The sequence below is a fragment of the Eubalaena glacialis genome, chromosome 8 (genome assembly GCF_028564815.1).
Source record: "Eubalaena glacialis isolate mEubGla1 chromosome 8, mEubGla1.1.hap2.+ XY, whole genome shotgun sequence".
Lineage (NCBI taxonomy): Eukaryota > Metazoa > Chordata > Mammalia > Artiodactyla > Balaenidae > Eubalaena > Eubalaena glacialis.
Genome location: NC_083723.1, coordinates 77,256,625 through 77,277,286, shown reverse-complemented (window position 1 = coordinate 77,277,286; position 20,662 = coordinate 77,256,625). Strand labels below are relative to the sequence as shown.

General features: G+C 40.6%; 1 protein-coding gene and 1 long non-coding RNA gene across 3 annotated transcripts in view; one reads left to right on the top strand and one right to left on the bottom strand.

Moving 5' to 3' along the window:
* LOC133096298 (uncharacterized) overlaps positions 1-6,490 on the bottom strand; it is a 76,425-nt gene extending 69,935 nt beyond the window's left edge. The window contains exon 1 of the long non-coding RNA XR_009701761.1: positions 6,466-6,490. This is a non-coding gene — a long non-coding RNA (uncharacterized LOC133096298). The remainder of the gene's footprint in view (positions 1-6,465) is intronic.
* A 7,742-nt stretch (positions 6,491-14,232) lies between these two features.
* On the top strand, positions 14,233-20,375 carry LOC133096817 (cytochrome c). 2 transcript variants are annotated; one of them, XM_061198602.1, is made up of 3 exons: positions 14,233-14,357; positions 15,731-15,907; positions 16,021-16,783. In XM_061198602.1, exons 2-3 carry the CDS (start codon positions 15,739-15,741, stop codon positions 16,167-16,169), a joined length of 318 nt encoding a protein of 105 aa, XP_061054585.1. In that variant the 5' UTR covers positions 14,233-14,357; positions 15,731-15,738; the 3' UTR covers positions 16,170-16,783. The 2 variants fall into 2 exon arrangements, with proteins under 2 accessions (XP_061054585.1, XP_061054586.1); XM_061198603.1 differs by lacking the exon at positions 14,233-14,357 and adding an exon at positions 14,564-14,816 and having other exon boundaries at positions 16,021-20,375.
* The last annotated feature ends 287 nt before the right edge of the window (positions 20,376-20,662 follow it).

Sequence of the window (20,662 nt, the reverse complement as noted above, 5' to 3'; positions counted from 1 at the left end):
ACATATTTGCAAATGTCTAAAGTGAGGGGGATAGAGTGCACATGTTTCTCAAACTAATCTGATCCTTTTATCACAGAGCATATCATCAGACTAGACTCCCAAAGAAAAAACTTTGGAAGATGCAGCTCTGCAGTATAGGAATTTGGAATTTTAACTGAACATTTTTCCCTGGATTGCACTGGGGCACAGGGTTGCAGAACTGCATTCTGACTATGGGTATTCACTCCATCCGCCTCTATGCAGAAGTGATGCAACCTTCTCTTCAGACATCTGTCTTAGACATCCTCCTCAACTCTCATAAGAGGTTGTCAGCTCTCCTCCTAACTCTGCTGGTTGTTAAAGCTAATAGATCTGGCCTCATTTGGTGGCAGAGAATATCTACACTCCAAGTCTTGCTCATCATAAACTCAATTTTGAAAAATCTTTATGGAGGCTTCCAGATTAAGATAGATTGACTCCATGCGTCTAATTTCACTCACTCCAAAGAGCACATTAAAACTACAGGAAAGTTTTTTGGCTTTGTTTTTTGTTTGTTTGTTTTTTGTTGTTTGTTTTTACTGTATTTTGTTTTTGTTTTATCCAAAGCATAAACTAGCCAGGTCAGTTGGGGGAGCAGAGCTGGGACACTAGGAACATTTTAGAAGGGAGATGATGAAAGATAGATCCTTGCTGGCTAAAGACACTAGAACCCTATACTGGCAGTGGGCAAAACAGCCCGGTTTATACAGCAGAATCCTCAAAAGGCTCTGGAGCTCAGTACCAGGAGTGCCCATGTCTGGGAGTAAAGGCAGGGGGTAGGGCAGGGATGGAGGGTTGCTAAATTAAGGAAGATTGGGTGAAAGCTAAGACACAATTGATTCTTAGAATCTCTCCCTGCCCCACCCTACCCCACTCCCCAGTGCTAGACAACTGCCCACCCTGATAGAAGTCTGGAGGGATTATTTTCCAGAGAAAGCTAAAAAAGAGTATTCCTGGTGTGGAGAACACCAGGCATAGCTGAGGACTGGATACTGTTCTGAAAACAGGGGAGTAAGTATTTGTATCAATCAGTATCCCAGCAGGAAGCAGACCCTCAAAGGATTTCACTGAGGGGAGTTTAGCGAAAGGACTCTTTACAAGATGTGGGCAGGGTTAAGGGAGACTCCAATGAGGTTCCCAGAACTAGCGATTGCAAGACCACTCCCATCCCTTCAGGAAAAGGGAAGGGCCCACTGTTACAGTGCCTCCCACTAGCCAAATACAACCAGAAGTCAGAGAGCAAGGGGACCCAGGTGATGCAGTCCTTAGATTACAATGTCCTAAGGCAAAGAAGGGGGAAATGGATCTAGAGAGGCAAAAAGAGGAAAACCAGCACAGTGACTCCTGAGGGCTGAGAGGTGCAGCTCCCTTCCCTGCTAGGCTACCAGAAAACTGACAGACATAAACTCTCCAGGAGAAAGAGTTCCCAGCTAAGGTTGAACAAGGCAATGCTCTCCCTTCTTGTCTCAGCTCTCATATTGTAAACATGTGTCCTTTTTGCAGTCTACTTCATGCCACGTTTTTTACATTTTGTGCCCTTTGTTGGTGATTTTGCTGTGTAAAATGGCCCAAGATAGTGCATGTGCACTGTTTCTAAGTGCAGGAAGTCTGTGATGTACCTTACTGAGAAAATATGTCTGTGCTTCATTCAGGCTTGAGTTCTTAGACTTGACACAAAACACACGATCGATAAAAGAAAAAACTGACAAATTGAACTTCATCAAAATTTAAAACTTTGGCGGGTGAAAGGATGAAAAGATATGCTATAGACTGGGAGAAAATATTTTGCAAGCCATATATATAACAAAGGACTAATATCTGCAATTTATAAAGAACTCTAAACATTCAACAGTAAAATAACAAACAATCCCGTTAGAAAATGGGCAAAAGACATAAAGAATCATTTCACCAAAGAGGATACAAATGGCAAATAATCACAAGAGAAGACATTCAACATCATTCATTAACCATTAGAGAAATGCAAATTAAAACCACAATGAGATATCATGACACATCTATGAGAATGGCTAAAATAAATAGTGAAAACACCAAGGGCTGGTGAGGATATGGAGAAACTGAATCATTCAAACATTGCTAGCAAGTGCTGGAAAATTGTTTGCCAATTTCCTAAAGACTAAACATGCAACTTCCATATGATCCATAAATTGTACTAATGGACATTTATCCCAAAGAAATGAAGACTATGTTCACACCAAACCCTGTACATGAATATTCATGGTAGCTTTATTTGTAATAGTCCCAATTGGAAACAACCCAGATATCATTTAATGCATGAATGGATAAACAAATTGTGGTATATCAATACAATGGAATATTATTTGGCCATAAAAAGGAATGAAGTTCTAATATATGCTACCACATGAAGGAACCTTGAAAACATTATACTAAGTGAAAGAAGCCACAAAAGACCACATACTACATGATTCCATTGATACAAAAATCCAGGATTTAGTAAGCTATAGAGACAGAAAATAGATTAATGGTTGCTTAGGGCTGGGGGATTGGGGTGATATGAATGGGGGGATAGAGGGGCAGAGGAGTAATAATTAAATATATGGGGTTTTCTCCTTGATGTGATAAAAATGTTCTGAAATTGACTGTTGTGGTGATTACTCATATCTCTGACTATATTAAAAATCACTGAATTATATAATTTAAATTGTATGGAATGTGAATTACAGCTCAGTAAATTACAAGGTTAAAAAATAAATTTGTGAAGGGATTACAAACTTCTTTGAAACACAATGAAGTATCTGTTAACTGAAGGGAGAATACTGAATTGAAATGGGTTCCCTGATTTTAAAGGGGATAATAGAATCCCTGGTTAGCAAAAGCCAAGCTTACCACTAACTTTCAGAGGCAAAATGGGAATGGCTACTGTAATAGGCAGCAGGATGGGAGGGTAATCAGAGCAGTTTGATACAGAAGGATGTTGGGCACTGGTCAATTGCTCTTGGGTTACTCAGGATTGAAACAGACAAGCAGCACAGTAAGGTCTATGTGCTGTGTATAACAAAAAAACATTAAAACTAAAAAGGATCCAACTTGAGTCACCAAAACAGATTCATAATCCCTTGCCAAAACTCAGGTCAGAATTAGTTCACAATTCCTGAGCATGATTAATGAGGGTGAAACTGATTAATGAGGTGAGGAAAGACCCAGCAAATAACAAGTATCTATTATAAATCTTCTACCTAACCTTTCACAAAGAGATCCAAGGGGTAACTGTGCACTGCAAAAAAGGAAACACCTATTCATTTCAAGATTATTAAGCAATGGCTCTTCATAATCCCTTTAGACCCAGAAGACCATTGTGAGCCACCAGTCAGAGGAGGGAGGCCAAGTTTACTTCTTGATGGAGCTGATAAGAACCAAATTGTAATTATTTCCCCAGTTCTTGAGTGTGTCTTTGGAACAGATAAACTCAGCAACTGGCAGAATCCCTTCTTTGGCTCCCTAACCCATAAAGAAAGAAAAGGTCAGTGGAAGTATCATTGTAATAAGGAAGAACAAATCTGACTCCATATTGGATCTGTTTCTTTTACTTTAAGCTTTGAATTCTATTGCCATTGCTACAAGTTAATCACAAAAGGGATGTTGCCTATAAGCTTAAATTATACATGATGGCATACATCTGAGAATCCTGCCTACCATGTAATGAGCGTTAAGCTAAAATTTTTTAGTATAACAACAAATTGTTTTGCTCACAGGAAACATCCTGACCAGGCCTATCTGTGAATGGCTGCAGGCAGGAAGAAATTAACACATCCCCTCCGGAGTCTGACCAGAACCAGGACTTTACTCCCTCCCCTTTTAGTATAAAAGAAGCCTGAATTCTAACTCAGGGAAGATGGTTCTTTGAGATACTAGTCCACCATTTTCTCTGTCTGCTGGCTTTCCGAATAAAGTCGCTATTTCTTGCCCCAGCGACTCGTCTCATGATTTATTGGCCTATCATGCAGTGAGCAGTATGAACTTGGACTCAGTAACATATTGAGCACCCTCTCTCCCCAAAATAAAGTTAATGTCAAATCTTGCAGAAGGGGTTGAGGAAGGCACACTAGTATCAGTGCCACCATCCAAGACTTGAAAAATGCAGGGGTAATTATTCCTGTCACATCCCATTTAAATCACCTATGTGGCATATTCACAAGACAGATGGATTTAGGAGAATGAGAATATATTATTTTAAATTTAATAAGGCTATAATGCTAATTGAAGCTGCAGTTCCATATACATACGTAAGTATACTCTTTTTCTGTCCTCCAAAAGAATTTATTAGTTACTGGGATTACTTCTTCCTTAAATGTTTGGTACATTTACCACTGGGGCCATCTGGGCCTAGAGTTTTCCTTGTGGGAAGACTTTAAATTATGGATTCAATTTCTTTAATTTTAAAGAATTTTTTCTTTTCTATTCTTTTCTTAAAATATTTATTTATTTGGTTGCACCAGGTCTTAGTTGCAGCAGGCGGGCTCCTTAGCTGTGGCTCACTGGCTCCTCAGTTGCAACATGTGGGCTCCTTAGTTGTGGTATGAGAACTCTTAGTTGCGGCATGCATGTGGGATCTAGTTCTCTGACCAGGGATCGAACCCAGGCCCCCTGCATTGGGAGTGCGGAGTCTTACCCACTGCACCACCAGCGAAGTCCCCTCTTTTATTTTTTTAAATAGTATTATTTGTTTGCTCTTTATTCCTATGTCTGTTTTGATAAATTCTACTTTTCAAGGAATTTTCATTTGATCTAAATCTTCAATAAAATAATGCTTATTTTTTTCAGTGTCTACATGATTTGTCATTTTTCACATGAATTTTTAGTGCCTTTTTTCTTCATCTTTCTTACCAGACATTTATCTGTTATATTAGTCCATTCTTTTACTTTCAAACATTCTTATGCTTTAGATACACTTTTGTAAAGAGCAAATATTTGTTTTTGGAAAAAAAAAATGTTTTTGAAATCGTTTGTCTTAAAACTATAGAATTAGACTTCCCTGGTGGCACAGTGGTTAAGAATCCACCTGCCGATGCAGGGGACACGGGTTCGATCCCTGGTCTGGGAAGATCCCACATGCCGCGGAGCAACTAAACCTGTGCACCACAACTACCAAGCCTGCGCTCTGGAGCCCATGAGCCACAACTACTGAGCCCACGTGCCACAACTACTGAAGCCCGTGCGCCTAGAGCCCGTGCTCCACAACAAGAGAAGCCACCACAATGAGAAGCCCGCGCACCGCAACAAAGAGTAGCCCCCACCCGACACAACTAGAGAAAGCCCGTGAGCATCAACAAAGACCCAATGCAGCCATCAATAAATAAATAAATGCTTAAAAAAAAAATAAAACTACAGAATTTAGGGAGTTCCCTGGTGGTCTAGTGGTTAGGATTTGGCGCTTTCACTGCCACAGCCCGGGTTCAATCCCTGGTCAGGGAACTGAGATCCTGCAAGCTGTGTGGCCTGGCCAAGATTTAAAAAAACAAGCAAAACAAAACAAAACAACAACAACAAAAAACTACAGAATTAAGTTCATTTAACAACTGATCTAATTGGGTTTTACTCTACCATCCCACAATGTGGTGTTTTTTTTTTCCTGCCTGTTTATTTTTCTCTTTTTTCTTGTCTTTGTTTAAAAAATTAAACACCATTTTATTTTTCCCATTACTTTGAAAATATACTATTTTATTATGATATATTACCTTATTAGTTTCCCTAGAAAATAGGGAATTCCCTGGCAGTCCAGTGGTTAGGACTCATCGCTCTCACTGCCAGGGGCCCGGGTTTGATCCCTGGTCAGGGAACTGAGATCCCACAAGCTTCACGGCCAAAAAAAAAAGAAAGAAAGAAAATATACCCTCTTCCTGGATAATGCAAGGATCTTAGAATATTTCAATTTTATTTACTTTTCTATTGACTTATATGCTATTGCTGTCATGTATATATTTCAACTACAAAGGACATTACTATTTGACCAGTGTTCATTTGGATTCAACCACGTACTTACCTATTTTATTGCTCTTAAACACATTATTGACTGGAGACATATTAATACATTTTTAGAGAGTGATACAATTAACATCACCATGCGAAGTTGTTAGAGCTTAACATTTATCAAGGGTTCATTATACAACTTGTGATTGTCATTATCATTCACATTTTGCTCCATTAGGTTTTTGTTCCAACCTTGTGTATATTATAAAAGTAAATTTTTCAAAAATGATATATCACAAAATTTTGAGTGAAGAAGAATTTTTCAGTGAATTTTATGCAGATACTTTCTCTGATTGTCTCAGCAACATATATACTAATGTCTCAGAAGATGATAGTTCTTCAGAATATGGCTCTGATTCCGACGATGTGAATATTAGGCCAAGAAAAAGACAAAAAACCTTAGTGATTGATTCTGATGTGGAAAGTGAAAATGAAACTCACGGTGCTAGAGAATGCTCCTTTGCTTCTACAGAAGAGTGGACTGAAGACAACATTTCATGAAAATTTGAAGGCTTTACAGGTGCGTCAGGTGTAACTATTGAATGTAAATAACCTGCAAAGTGATAGTGAAATAACAGAATTAATTTTTGGCCAGCCAAAATAAAAAACACCGGTCATGGGCATTAGTTTCTGCAAAAACCCCCTGGTCAGTAATGAGTTAATCTCGGGACTTTCCTGGTGGTGCAGTGGTTAAGAATCCACCTGCCAATACAGGGGACATGGATTCGAGCCCTGGTCTGGGAAGATCCCACATGCCGCGGAGCAACTAAGCCCGTGCGTCACAACTACTGAGCCTGCGCTCTAGAGCCCGCAAGCCACAACTACTGAGCCCGCATGCCACAACTACTGAAGCCCGCACACTTAGAGCTTGTGCTCCAAAACGAGAAGCCACCGCAATGAGAAACCCGGGCACCACAACAAAGAGTAGCCCCCGCTCAGCAACAAAGACCCAACACAGCCAATAAATAAATAAATAAATTTATTAAAATAAATACATAAATAAAATAAAATGTCAATACGATCATGTATTTTTAAAAAATGAGTTAATCTCTAACTTCGTCTCTGATCTCTCAATCTGGAATCATTCTCCTTGTGTCTAAAGAACACCTTTCAGAATTTCCTTCAGTGTGGATATGCTGGTAGCAAGCTCAGTTTTTGTTTGAAATGTCTTTATTTTTCTTTCATTCTTAAGAGATATGTTTGCCAGATAAAGAATTTAACTTGACAGTTATTTTCTTTCAGTACGTTGAAGCTATCCATATACTGTCTTCTGGCTTCTATTGTTGCTGTAGAAAACTTAACTGTCTAAAAGGTCTTCGAATGTGTTTTTCTCATTTTGCTCTAAGTTATTATCTTTGTCTTTGGTTTTTTACAGATTTGGGAATCACAGGGTTTCTTGAATCTCTGGACTTATATCTTTCAAATATTGCTTCTACCCCATTCTCTCTTCTCTCCTTCTGGGACCCCACGAAAAGTACATTATACATTATCACTGTATCCTCTTAAAATTTTTTCTTTTTTCTTTTTTTTGTATTATTTTTTTAATCTTGTATTCTCTTTTGTTTTTTATCAGTTCCAAAATTTCTATTTGATTTTTTTCACATTTGTTATGTCATATTTTTTGAAAATATACTTTCCAGTTCCCTTCTAAAATTTTCAAGCCTGGCTTTTATCTCTAGAACATAATAAACAGATGTCTTATACTCTGTCTGATAATTCCAAAATCTGGAGTCCCTATGATCTCTTCCTTGCTTCTGCTGGTTCTCACTCAAATTGTGTATCTAGTTATCTTTCTTTCTTTGCTGAGCACTTTATTTTAAAACTTTATTGTAGAAATAATTTGAGATCTAGTCTGATTTTATCTTCTTCCAGAGAGAATTTTCATTTGGTTCTGCCAGGTGGCTGAAGGCAACAGAATTCCTTATTCCAAATTCAAAATTTTAGGTTTCCCTTGGCCAACCAGAAAAGAAGTCAGGCTACAGACCTCGTAAGAACGGTTTTCCTTCCAGTTCACCCTCACACCCAGGGTGTAGCCCTTTGAAATGCTGACCTAATGCAACAGTTGTTTACCAGGTACCAGGTTCCACAACCTCTGCAAGAGCTGAATTGATATTATAGAGATATAGGTAGATATCTAGATATCTATAGATAAATAAGCATATGGCTATATCACCCAGTGTGCCCAGTGATCTCTGCATCATAGTATTTACACACTTGGGAAGGCCCCTCCTACATTGTACCAGGGTTAGTCTCTGTGACCAATGGTAGAAGTGATGGTATATCATAAGATTATAAAAGGTTATAAAAGACTGGCCTCGGGCTTCCCTGGTGGCGCAGTGGTTGAGAGTCTGCCTGCTAATGCAGGGGACACGGGTTCGAGCCCTGGTCTGGGAAGATCCCACATGCCGCGGAGCAACTGGGCCCGTGAGCCACAATTACTGAGCCTGCGCGTCTGGAGCCTGTGCTCCGCAACAAGAGAGGCCACGATAGTGAGAGGCCCGCGCACCGCGATGAAGAGTGGCCCCCACTTGCCTCAACTAGAGAAAGCCCTCGCACAGAAATGAAGACCCAACGCAGCCAAAAATAAATAAATTAATTAATTTAAAAAAAAAAGACTGGCCTCTGTCTTGGGTTCTCTATCTCTCAGTCTGGGGGAAGCAAGCTTCTACAGTGTAAGCAGTCCCATCCAGAGGCCTTCAGCCAAGAGCTGACAAGGAACTGAGGCCTGACAACCATACAAATGAGCTTGGAATTGGATTCTCCAGTCCTATTTGAGCTCTCTGTCCAACAGTTTGTGAGTACAAACTCCTGAGACCCTGAGCCAGAATCAGAACACAGCTGAGCTGCTTCCAGATTCCTGACACACAGAAATTGTAAGATGATAAATATGTTTGTGTTTTAAGCTGCTGAGTTTTAGGGTGACTTGTTATGCAGTAGATAACTAAAACACCCAGCTTTTCAAATTGTCTTCAGCAAAGAGTTCGTCTGCATTAACTATTCTGTTGTTCCTGGAAGCAGAACTTCTGACATTCTGTTTATTTTTCTCCTTCCCTAACATCTTCAGGATTGGGTAAATTTTTAAATTCCATTTTACTTTTAAGTGTTTCAGAAGTTATACACTCTATTCCTATCCATTTAGTGGTTATGCTTAAAGTTTTAACATGACTACTTCAAGAACAATATACTGAACTTAAAACTAAACTCTGATCATACTCTCCCATCTTAAATGTTATAGTGAATATTTTAACTACTTTGGCTTTCACTTTCCAAATTAGACATTTTTATTTTTTATACAGTTAATGTTTTCATTAGATTTATACACATATTTACTTTTTTCACCCTTCCTTCTTGAATTTCAGGCTTCCTTTGGGATAATTTTCCACCTTTTTTGAAGTACATTCTTTAGAGGTTTTTCTAGTAAGAATCTGTTGGTGATAAACTCTCACTTTGCTTTTCTGTAAATATTTTTTGCCTTCATTCTTAAATAAAAGTTTAGCTAGATACATAATTCTGGCTTTACACCTATTTTTTCAATCAGTTGAGATGTTAAGGACTTCTATTTTTTACTCTACTGTTTTACTTTACTGTTCAGCTACTCTACTGACTTCTGGTTTTCATTGTTGCTATTGAGAAACCTGTTATACATCTATTTGCGATTTTTTAAGTAGATAATATTTTACATCTGATTTTTTTTTTTTTTTAATTTTTTGGCCGCACCGCATGTGGGATCTTAATTCCCTGACCAGGGATCAAACCTGTGCCCCCTGCAGTGGAAGCAAAGAGTCTTAACCACTGGACCTCCAGGGGAAGTCTCTATACCTGATTATTTTGAACACTCCTCTTTGTCTTGAGGGTTCTGATGTTCCACCAACATGTGTCTCAACGTTGATTTTGTTTATCCTGCTTGCATTCATGTGCTTCCTGAATCTGAGACTCATGTCTTACATCAGTTTTGGAAAATTCTCAGACACTATACTGTCAAACATAGGTCTCTCCCCAGTTTTCTCCATTTTATTGTTCTGGAACTCTAAATAGACCTCCTTGTTCTATCTTTCCTATGTCTTAACTTCTCTAATTTCTCTTTTCTATAGTCTACCATTTGTTTTCTATATTACCTTTAGTAATTTCTTTGTATCTACCTTCCAGTTCATTATTTCTTTCATTTGTGTCTTTTTTTAACCTGTTTTTAAAATGTGCTTTGTGGCCCATTCTTTTGAGTTTTTAATGTGGGATGGCTGGCCATATTTATTTATTTTATAGTTTTTAAAAACCAATTAATCTATAATCCAATCACTCAAATATTATCTAAAACCCTCTATCTACCTATATGCTCCTCCTCATTCCACTCCCTGGCCTGCTCTCTCAGAATTACAGTATGTATTTGTGTTTATCATTTCCTTTAGTTGTAGCTATGGCTTAGATTTGCTTGTCCTTGAATTTTCTATAAAGCTTATCATACTATATTAAGTTTATTTCAATGATTATAACTTTCATTTATCGAAATTATCTTTGGCTCTTTTTAAAATCTGCCACATTATTTTTGATAGTCCCTTGTTTGTTGCACATGTTTTTGTTTCCTTCTTTTGTTTATCTAAATGTTTTCAATGTCATTTCATACTATACATTGTAAAGATAAATAAAAATTATTTTTTCTGTCTATACAGGAAAAAGAAACCATTTCCGCTCTCTCCCTCCTTCTAAGAGTGTTTCCTAGGAAAATCTAAAGAGCCTAAATTCTCACTCTAACCTTTTGGAATGTAAATAAGTCTCTCTGAAGGCCTGGGCTTCAACTGTTTTGAAATGTAAACACCTAGGAAGATACAGCTTCACCTTGGGAGCTTAATGTAGGTGTAACCATTTGTTTCTCAGGAAAGTAAAAGTTTTATTTTTCTTTTGGATGAGGACAACTAATTAAACAAATGGCTACCACAAATCCCAAGTGAACTTAGGGTGAAGGAATGTGAAAAAATAAAAACTTAACTAAGAAGGATCTGGCCACAAACTGTGATGTCAAATCCTCCTATGGAAAACAGGTTACCATTAATCCAAATAATAAGTGATAGTCGTGCTGCCAAATGGAAAATAGGGTGCTACTGATCCCAAAGCCTCATGTTATATGCTAGCTAAAAATAGCGTGAGAGAAAAGGATTATAATTAGCTTAGCTGTATAAATTGTGTGAGGTCTTATTCTGATTTGGTAGTTTCTTGTGGATTACCTATATACAGCTATTTTATAATGTGCTTATTCAACAATAAATGTGTTTGCTTTCTTTCCACAGTGATGTAAAGAGGTCTCTCTTTGTTGGTAAGGTTTTTACTTCCCCAACGATATCTAATAATTCCAACACCTATGGACTGTAATTTTTCTCTTTGTTCTTTCTCATCATCATCTCATGCTTGGCATTTCTTAAGAGTGTGGGAATTCAAGGGGCCTGGGTTGAGACATTCCTGTGGAAATTTGAGTTTGTTTTTGCCAGACACCAGAATACACTGCCCATACACAATTACTTTGCTCATTTTTCTGCTAGAGGTTCCTCAGACCATGCAGGTAAAATAAAATCAAACCCTAAACCTGCATGAGGGCAGACCTGTGGTTATGAATTATCAGGGGATACTTTTTCTTCCCACCCAGTGCCTAAGGCCAAGCCAGACAAGACTAACTTGGTTCTTCCCTTTGCCAGTAAGCAGACTATATTTTATCCTTTAGATTCAAGTGTTCCAGCGTTATGCAGGGGTCTCAGCCAACCTTCCCCTCCCCTCTCCCCCACTCCTCCCTTGTATAAGCTTTACTTCCACAGAGCTGCTCTTAAAGCCTAAGGCTCTTTCACTTCAGCAAATGTCCATAAGGTGGCTCTAGAAATCAGCTTATGCTTATCACAGTTTTCAGTTCTTATTCCCTGCCTCACCCCTGGCCCCCAACCAGATTTCCCTCACTTTCCTGCAACCTCATTATATTTTGATTTGAGGGGGTGGTATTTTACTTGATTTTTTTCATCATGAAGGTTTTTAAAAATATGTCACCCATTGTGTTGCTGGAAGGAGAAATCTAAGGCATTTGTTTTATAATGGTTATACCTCTTACCAGCCACTACTCTAGGAAAAGATGGAGGTAGAGAGAACAGATATATGAATATGAAACAGAGCAACTTGCAGAATATTACTGTTCTCCTCAACTAATTATCTCAGGTATCTTGAATACACTGTAGGCACTATGAATCTCTTTAGAACCTGAATACACGGCTACTAAGCACAAATGTTATGGTATCTGCTTTACTACAGGAACGTGCCAAGTGTTCATTTTTGCTCTTGTTCTCTTTCTCCTCATTTTCCCATTACTTTCAATAACAAGACTCTTCATCCACAATTCCCTTAGTTAAAAGTGTTAAGAACTTCTGGTTTTCTATTCTCCCCCTCATAGGAATAAACTTGAAATGTCAATCAATTCACTAGGCCAGTTGATTTATTGCTACTTCTACATGACCTGCAGTACCAGCACTATGCTGTTACTCCCCATCAGTCCACTGAACAAAGACTAGTAACTTCGGATACCACAAACACAGAAGATTTTAATAGGACAGTTACCTATTTAAGGACCAAGTATTCCTTGAAGGGATATGGGCCGCAATATCAGGACTTGGCTTCAGAAGTATAGGCTGAATTTGCAAAGTGTTGCTAAGCTTGGTCTTTCAAAAACTTGGGTACCTAGCCAAATGAGCCTACTTCAGTAGTATACTTAAACACTATCTTGGTCCCCTCCAAAAGGCACAAAATGTCTTGAATATTCAAGTTGTGATTTCTGCTCTGTTTTATAGCACACTTCTGTGGCAGCAGTGTGTGAGATTAGAGAGAGGGAAATGGGAAATCGGGACACAGAAAACAATAAAAATAATCTAGTCATATGGGGAAATAAATGGTCTGGAGCAAAAATTATAGGAACTGTGATTTAAGAGGGATCTGAGGCAATCTAGGTTAACCTCCTGGTATCTATTGCTTAATCTGGAGGCGAGAGGAAGATGGTAGAATGTTAGCTCCACCAGAGAAGAAGTCCCCACTGATTTACTCCACGTTTCTAGACAGTGCCTGGCACATAATATGCATTCAATAAACACTTGACTGAATGAATATGGCAGCGTTAGACAGAATATGGGAAAGGAGGAAAAATGCATTCGAACTCGGGGGCTTAATTTGAGGGAGAAGGGAGTCGAGAAATTTCCCACTGACAAAACGGAGCATGTCAGGAAGGGGAGCTAGTTCTGGAGGAAAAGTATGATTACTGGAAGTTGTAGTGATCAAAACTGCCATTTCTAATATTAGAATTAGAATTTCTAATATTAGTTACCCAACCAGGGATTATTTATCTAAAGGCCAACCACACTAGCTTACTTGAACATGACCTTCGCCTAGGTTAGCTGGGATGCAAATTCTCTCTAGATTTCCAAAAATTCTCTAACCACGTAAAAATGTTTCTTCCTGGAAGCTGTTCGCACACACTCCTCGCTTTCTACACACAAACGCGAGAAGCAGGTATTGGCAGAAAAGACGCCGGCAGCTGAAGGACCAGAGCTATAATCCAGTCTCTGCCTCAACTGCCGCACCTGCCCCAGTCTTCTGGGCTCCATCGAGGGGAGATTTGGAAGAAGGTGACTTAAAGTCACAGGGTGGAAGCAAAACAAGAACAAGGAGCTCGTGTCCAACTCTTTAACTCCCGGTTCCGAATTATTTCTCTGGGGTGCAGCTGGCGCCAGCCGCGGAAATACGACCGAGTCTGGGTAAAGGTTGCCAGGTGAAGGGATGATAGCCAGGAGACCTCTAGGTTTGTCAGAGTTGACCGTCTCCCTCTAAGCAGGCAAAACGTGCGGCTCAAACAGCATTACGTCAACCAGCAGGAGACCCGTTACCTTACAGGCTAATGCCCTTGATCCACCCCTCGACGCCGCTCCACCCTCCCAGTCGGCACGCGCATGCACCCTGAGGCCCGAGGTTGATGTCAGCCCCTCCCGGCACAACCTCGGTGTCGTACCTCTAATGGCCTGTCGTAAATGCCGGGAAGGAAAGGCCGGGAGAGGAGGGGCATTCACGCTGTTCCCCTCACAGTGCTAGCCGGCAGCGCGCGCGCAGGGTCCTGACTCAGCCCCGCAGACCCGAGCCAATGGGGGGCGGCGACGTCACTACGTATCAGTTCGCCGGGCCGCACGTCAGGAGGGCAGGGGGCGGAGCCAGTTTGGTTGCATTTTCACCCATACATAGGCGCGGACCGGCGTGTCCTTGGGATTAGAGAGCGGGACGTTTGGCTTGCGAGCGGGAACGGCTTAGTCGTACACGGAGAAAGAACGGTGGGCGCGGGGCGCGGAGGCCACGGCGGGCGAGAAACCGAGCCATGAGGGCGCGCGCCTGCGTGGGGGGCGCGCGGGTGGACTGAGGCCCGTGGGCGGGGGCCGGGTGGGGGACAGGGAGTGGGGGACCCCGGACTGCGCCCAGCCCGGCGGGCTACGGCGTGAGGTGGGGCGGGACCCTAACTTGGTCGTGGCGTGGTCTCGGTCAAGGTCCTGAAAGCTCGGAGGCGGCTTGTTCGCGGTTCTTTCCGAGACTCGGGCCCTCCGTTGTCGGGACTGCGGGGCTATGGCAATGATAGACAAGATTTCCTCCGGAGTGAGGGCGGGAGTCGGGGGACGGTGCGCAGTGCTTCACGTCCTCTTTCCAAGAGAGCAAAAGCTGCTGCTCTTCCAATAAGTCATTACTTTTCCTGGCCACCTGTCGCTTCCCCCCTTAACCCGCTCAGGCACCTCGGAGAGGTAGGTTTCATCACAGTCTCCTTGAAACTGGCTTGGATGGATGACCTCGTGGTCTCCCCCGGGGATCCCAGAGCTGGAGAATGGGCATTCCCGGGGAGACCTCAAAAGCCTGCTGCTGGCCTCCCACCCACAGCAAGGCAATTTAGAGAGACCTGAGCAGGCTGAATCAACCATTATTTCCCTTTTTGTAAAAATGTATTTTGCCTTATCTTCAGAGAGAGGTGGCTTTAAATTGTAGTATGAATAATTAGACCGCCTTAAAAGTTGGAATTTTGGTGGTTTGGGTTTAATATATTCACAGTTCAGCTTATTCAGATTCGTGACTTTTTGTGACCTTGATGTCATCTTTTGAAATGGTTTTGAAGTAAGTTCCTAATTTGCTTTCATCACTTATGTCAACTGGAAAAAAGTGCACAACGTAAGAGTTGTAAGTTCTATTTGGGGCAAAATGAGGACAAGAGACTGGGAGACAGCATTTCTTTTTTTTTTTTTTTTCTTGGCCCCAGCATGCACTTGTGGGATCTTGGTTCCCCAACCAGGGGTTATTTATCTAAAGGCCTGTTTTGCCAGTTTTTCCCAGACCACAGAGTGCCTCATTCCTGATCTCTACCCTGAACTCTTCAGGATGTGTTGAAGGTCAGCAGCTGCAGTGGCTTGTGCCTTAATGCTTGTAGAGGCAGATGTCAAGTTCCAATTTTTAGTTGACACACACACACAGACGTGTTTTTAAGGAAGTTCTTCCAGATAGTGTTTTTTGTATTAAAGAATCTTTTGCAAGTGAACTAAGTAAAACAAAATTCAACCTGGTATATAATGTCATAAGTTTGCAGTGAGTTAGTGGCTGGAGTTGATCATTAGTTTACACTTTTTTTACTTGGAGAAAAAAATTAATTAATTGAGTCTTTCATTTTTAGATTTAAAAATGTGTGATGTTGAGAAGGGCAAGAAGATTTTTGTTCAGAAGTGTGCCCAGTGCCATACTGTGGAAAAAGGAGGCAAGCACAAGACTGGGCCAAATCTCCATGGTCTGTTTGGGCGAAAGACAGGTCAGGCTGTCGGATTCTCTTACACAGATGCCAACAAGAACAAAGGTAAGAGGGGGACCATTGTTAACTAACACAAGCACAAATTGCATGAGTGTAACCTTTGGTAAACACTTTTTCAGGAGTGTGACATACTTAACAATACATCCCTCCTTGTTTAGGCATCACCTGGGGAGAGGAGACGCTGATGGAGTATTTGGAGAATCCCAAGAAGTACATCCCTGGAACAAAAATGATCTTCGCTGGCATTAAGAAGAAGGGAGAAAGGGCAGACTTGATAGCTTATCTCAAAAAAGCTACTAATGAGTAATAGTTGGCCACTGCCTTATTTATTATGAAACAAATGTCTCATGACTTGTTATGTGTACCATATTTAAATTGATCTCATACACTAGAATTCAGATCATGAATAGCTGATGTAATATTTCTGTCCTGATTTAAATAAGATTGGCTTGTGGCTAAATGAATATGGTCAGCTTTTTGAATTTTGATAGTAATTCTGGTTCAGCAAGTACTATCACTGTTTTCCCCTTCTAAAGAGATGATTAAACTTGAATAAGGAATGTTAAACTTTTCAGGGATATGGTGAATGCCTTCTCAAACCCTATAGGAGATTGGTTTTATATTTAGATTTCTATAACTGGTTATATTAATATATTTAAATATTGAGAAGCTCCCTTCACTGTCTCATAGACCAGCAAGATTCACCTGTGTTTCAAGTTGTGTTCATTCACCTGTTAAGGCAAGGGCTGAAGATACGCTGACAATGTCCACTTTATCTTTTTGGTCTTAACTATGCCAATTTAATTAAAATTCTCCATCTAAAATATTGCGTTTTACTTAATGAAGGGCATTTTAGTGTGGTTTATGTATAGCATCAGATAAAGAATATTTAGTACTTCTCACATTTTATAGATGATCTTTAAGATCAGATGCTTTTAAAATTCACTGTGACATGATAGGTTGGGAAACTTGCTTGTGAATTCTTTACAAAGTCAGACTAAGTTAAAATTCAGGATTGTCTTTTAAACAGGTATTCAGAAACACAACTAGAACTACTGTAGATGTGTGATTGGTAATGGTGCTTTTGCCAACTCAGAAGGGTTAAGGTAGAGGAGCTGTATCATTAGCACAGATTTGTAAATTATCTGATCATAAGGCTTGAGAATTGAAAACAAAGTCACAGATCATGATTTTTCTAATGTGCTTGATTTACTGACATACCAAAATGGTTGAAAAATATAATACCTCAAAATACGCAGCATTGTTACTAGTCATAGTACTAGATTGTGTTTATTTGGTCTTCTAGGACAGCCTGCACTAGAACACTTCAGTAATCCACCCAGTTTCTTTGGCCAGAATGAGCACTGCAGCATTTATGCCAAAGGTAGAAAGAAGAATGTGTTTCTGGCCATAGTTTTGTGGTATGTACAGTACATGGTTGTACTATATGTACTAAATTATTTCATACACAGTTTGTGCTGTACATGTTTAGAGTAGTCCCTAGAAATTTTATGGAATGGTGAGCTTGAACTAAGCCATGAAGGGTGCTGAGAGAAATTCTCGGTGGGGGAAGTAAGTCTGTGCCGGAGGTGAGAGCCATCTCTTTGTGTAACAGGAAACCAGGAAGAAGCCTTATCAAAAGTGATGGGGATGAGTAGGTAGGCCTGTAAGGCCTGACAAAGCACTTTGTAACTTGTGACTCTTATTTTCAGTCATTGGAGAAATGTGAGAAAGCAGTCAGTCTGGAAACATGTGCAGAAACAGTTTGGGGAAGCCAAAGGAAGCCTGCTGTAATTCAGGCGATATCCAGAGACAGTGTAGCAGTTAGCTTCTGAGAGAGTTCTGGACCAATATGGGAAGACATGGAGACCAGGGAACTGATTTATTTCTGTGTTTCCCAAGTCAACTAAGGCCTATGCTGGCAGAGGATTGATGAGTCCCTGCTGCTTTCTAGGCCAGTTGTACTCAATAAGTGCCTCTAGTGATTTATAAGTTCCTATAGTTAATTCAAAAGAAGGGGCATTCCTAGCTGTAAGGGGTGTGTGCTCTCTTAGAAATAAAGAAAGCCAAAAAGCTAGCACTGTATAACCCACGTGTCTTCATTCCTAGTGTCTCTTCATAGGTGGCTTGGTGAGTAGTATCAAAAGTGAGAGCCAGGTGTATTTAAGAAGTGTTTCTTCCAGGTGCCCCCTATATTCTGGATTTTGTCTAGAATAGCACTATCCAGTACAGCTTTCTGTGATGACAGACTGAATATGTGCTGTCCAGTTAGCCACCAACCAGGTGTAGTTATGGAATTTGGGTAGTGTGGCTACAGAACTGAATTTTTGATTTTATTCAACTTTAATCAGTTTAGGTTTGCATAGCCACAGATGACGAGAGTGTTAACAGCACAGGTCTAGAACTAGAACCATGCGTGGTCTATAACAAAAGTGCTTCCTCTAAACTCTTTGTTTTCCTAATCTAGGATTCTTACAAGTACACTAAGTGCCCTTGAACACTGATTCCAATTCCTGTCTCTAAATCTGATATGCTCACCTTTATAATTTTACCATACATTCTACATATTCCATTCATAAGTTGGCAATTTATTTTAGTTAGGTGTTACTCTCATGGTATGTAGCGATACACTTTTTTTAATATATATATATATTTTTTAAATTAATTTATTTTTGGCTGTGTTGGGTCTTCGTTTCTGTGCGAGGGCTTTCTCTAGTTGCGGCAAGCGGGGGCCACTCTTCATCACGGTGCGCGGGCCTCTCACTATCGCGGCCTCTCTTGTTGTGGAGCACAGGCTCCAGAGGCGCAGGCTCAGAAGTTGTGGCTCACGGGCCTAGTTGCTCCGCGGCATGTGGGATCTTCAGACCAGGGCTCGAACCCGTGTCCCCTGCATTGGCAGGTAGATTCTCAACCACTGCGCCACCAGGGAAGCCAGTGATACACCTTTTTGTCATCCTTTTCCTGAAACTTTTCTTCAGTTTCTTTATAGACATTATATTGTACATTTTCGCTTTAACCCCTAAAGATTGTTGTAAATTGAAAAGGGTGTGATGAAATTCACATGCTGTCTATGAAGAGGCCTTACCAGTGGTTCACCCTCCCCAGTTGACTAGGCTAAAGCTGTTTCATATCAGTCAAGATCACACAAGAGTAAACCAAAACCAACTTAACTACAACTTAGCTTCATTTCTAGTGATGAGGTCTTTTGGCTCTTCATATTAGAGTACCTTGAGATACCAAGTAAGATTGCTGAGCACAGAATAAGAGTGGCTATTAAGGTACAGTTCATACAGGCAAGGCTGATGCCTATATGAACTAAAGTTGGCTATTTTAGTCACATTAGAGGTCTCAGTATTGGAACTGGAAGAGATCTTAGAGATTCTTAGAATCCAACTGCACTATTATACAGATGAGAGGTGAAATTAACCTTATTTAGGCCCAGGGAACTATGGGAACTACTCAGTTGAGCTGGACCACTAACAGGACCTGGTAGTCCAGCCTAGCAAATCACAGAGCAGGGGAACTGAGGCATATGGCAGATACCTGGGTTTGGAGAGGGATAGGGTTAGTTAACACCTATTAGTAACTCAGTCCTGAAACACCCCTACAGTGAGCTGTGACGCTTTCCTCTTGAGGGGCTGAGGTATGCTGTGGGCAGGAGGCAAGTAGCCTGGGGTGGGACATAGCCCATACCCTTTCCAGAGTGTTGCTCCCTTCCCACATGTGAGGAGCCCTCCTGCCTGGGAGCTCACTTGAGGGGTTCTGGACCCAAAGTGGCCATAGTCAGGTGCTCTTGCTCCAGTGACCCGGTTATAAAGTCCTCAGGGGAGGGGAGCATGCACTGCCTCCTTTTCCATCCCTCTGGATTTGTTACCATTTTTCTTGCACTCAACACCTGCCAATGAAGATTGTCTACACTGTAAAATAGATAGCTAATGGGAAGCAGCTGCATAGCACAGGGAGACCAGCTCGGTGCTTTGTGACCACCTAGAGAGGTGGGATAGGGAGGGTGGAAGGGAGATGCAAGAGGGAAGGGATATGGGGATATATGTATACGTATAGCTGACTCACTTTGTTATACAGCAGAAGCTAACACAACAATGTAAAGCAATTATACTCCAATAAAGATGTTAAAAAAATGTATACTAAGAAAGATTAAAGAATTAAAAAAAAAAACCAAAAAACAGATTGTCCACACTGGAAAAAACTAGCTGAGTGACATAGCTGAAACCACCACCAAGATACTTTGACCACAGTTTGGTCATAGTCAAACCCAGTTTTACCAGACATATTAATGGGCTGCTTCCTTTTTGCTCTTTCTTTATTCATTAGAAATGTGCCTGTGTTCACATTGGTGCCATTAAATATGTGTCTATAGCTGGAACAGTGTCCTTTGAAAAACGACCATTGGACTAGTTAATTTTATTTGTGGTGTAACAAAGAATGCTGGGTTTGGGATTGGAAAATATGTGTTTAGAGTAGGGGTTAGTAAGCAGCCCATTGTCCCAAAGTTTTTGTAAATAAAACTTTATTGGAACATGGCCACATTTATTCATTTATGTCTTATCTAGGGCTGCTTTTGTGCTACAACATCAGAATTGAGTAGTTGCAACAGAGACTGTATGGCCCACAAAGCCTAAAATAGTGACTGGCGCTCACAGAAAGAAGTTCTCGGCCCCTGGTTTAGAGCTTTGCAGTTACTTTTTTTTCTGCCATCTGGAGAATAGGAATAACCTGTACCTCATAAGATTGCTGTTGAGTGTTCACTGAGTGGCCTCTGAAAGCTCTTAACTGGTAAGC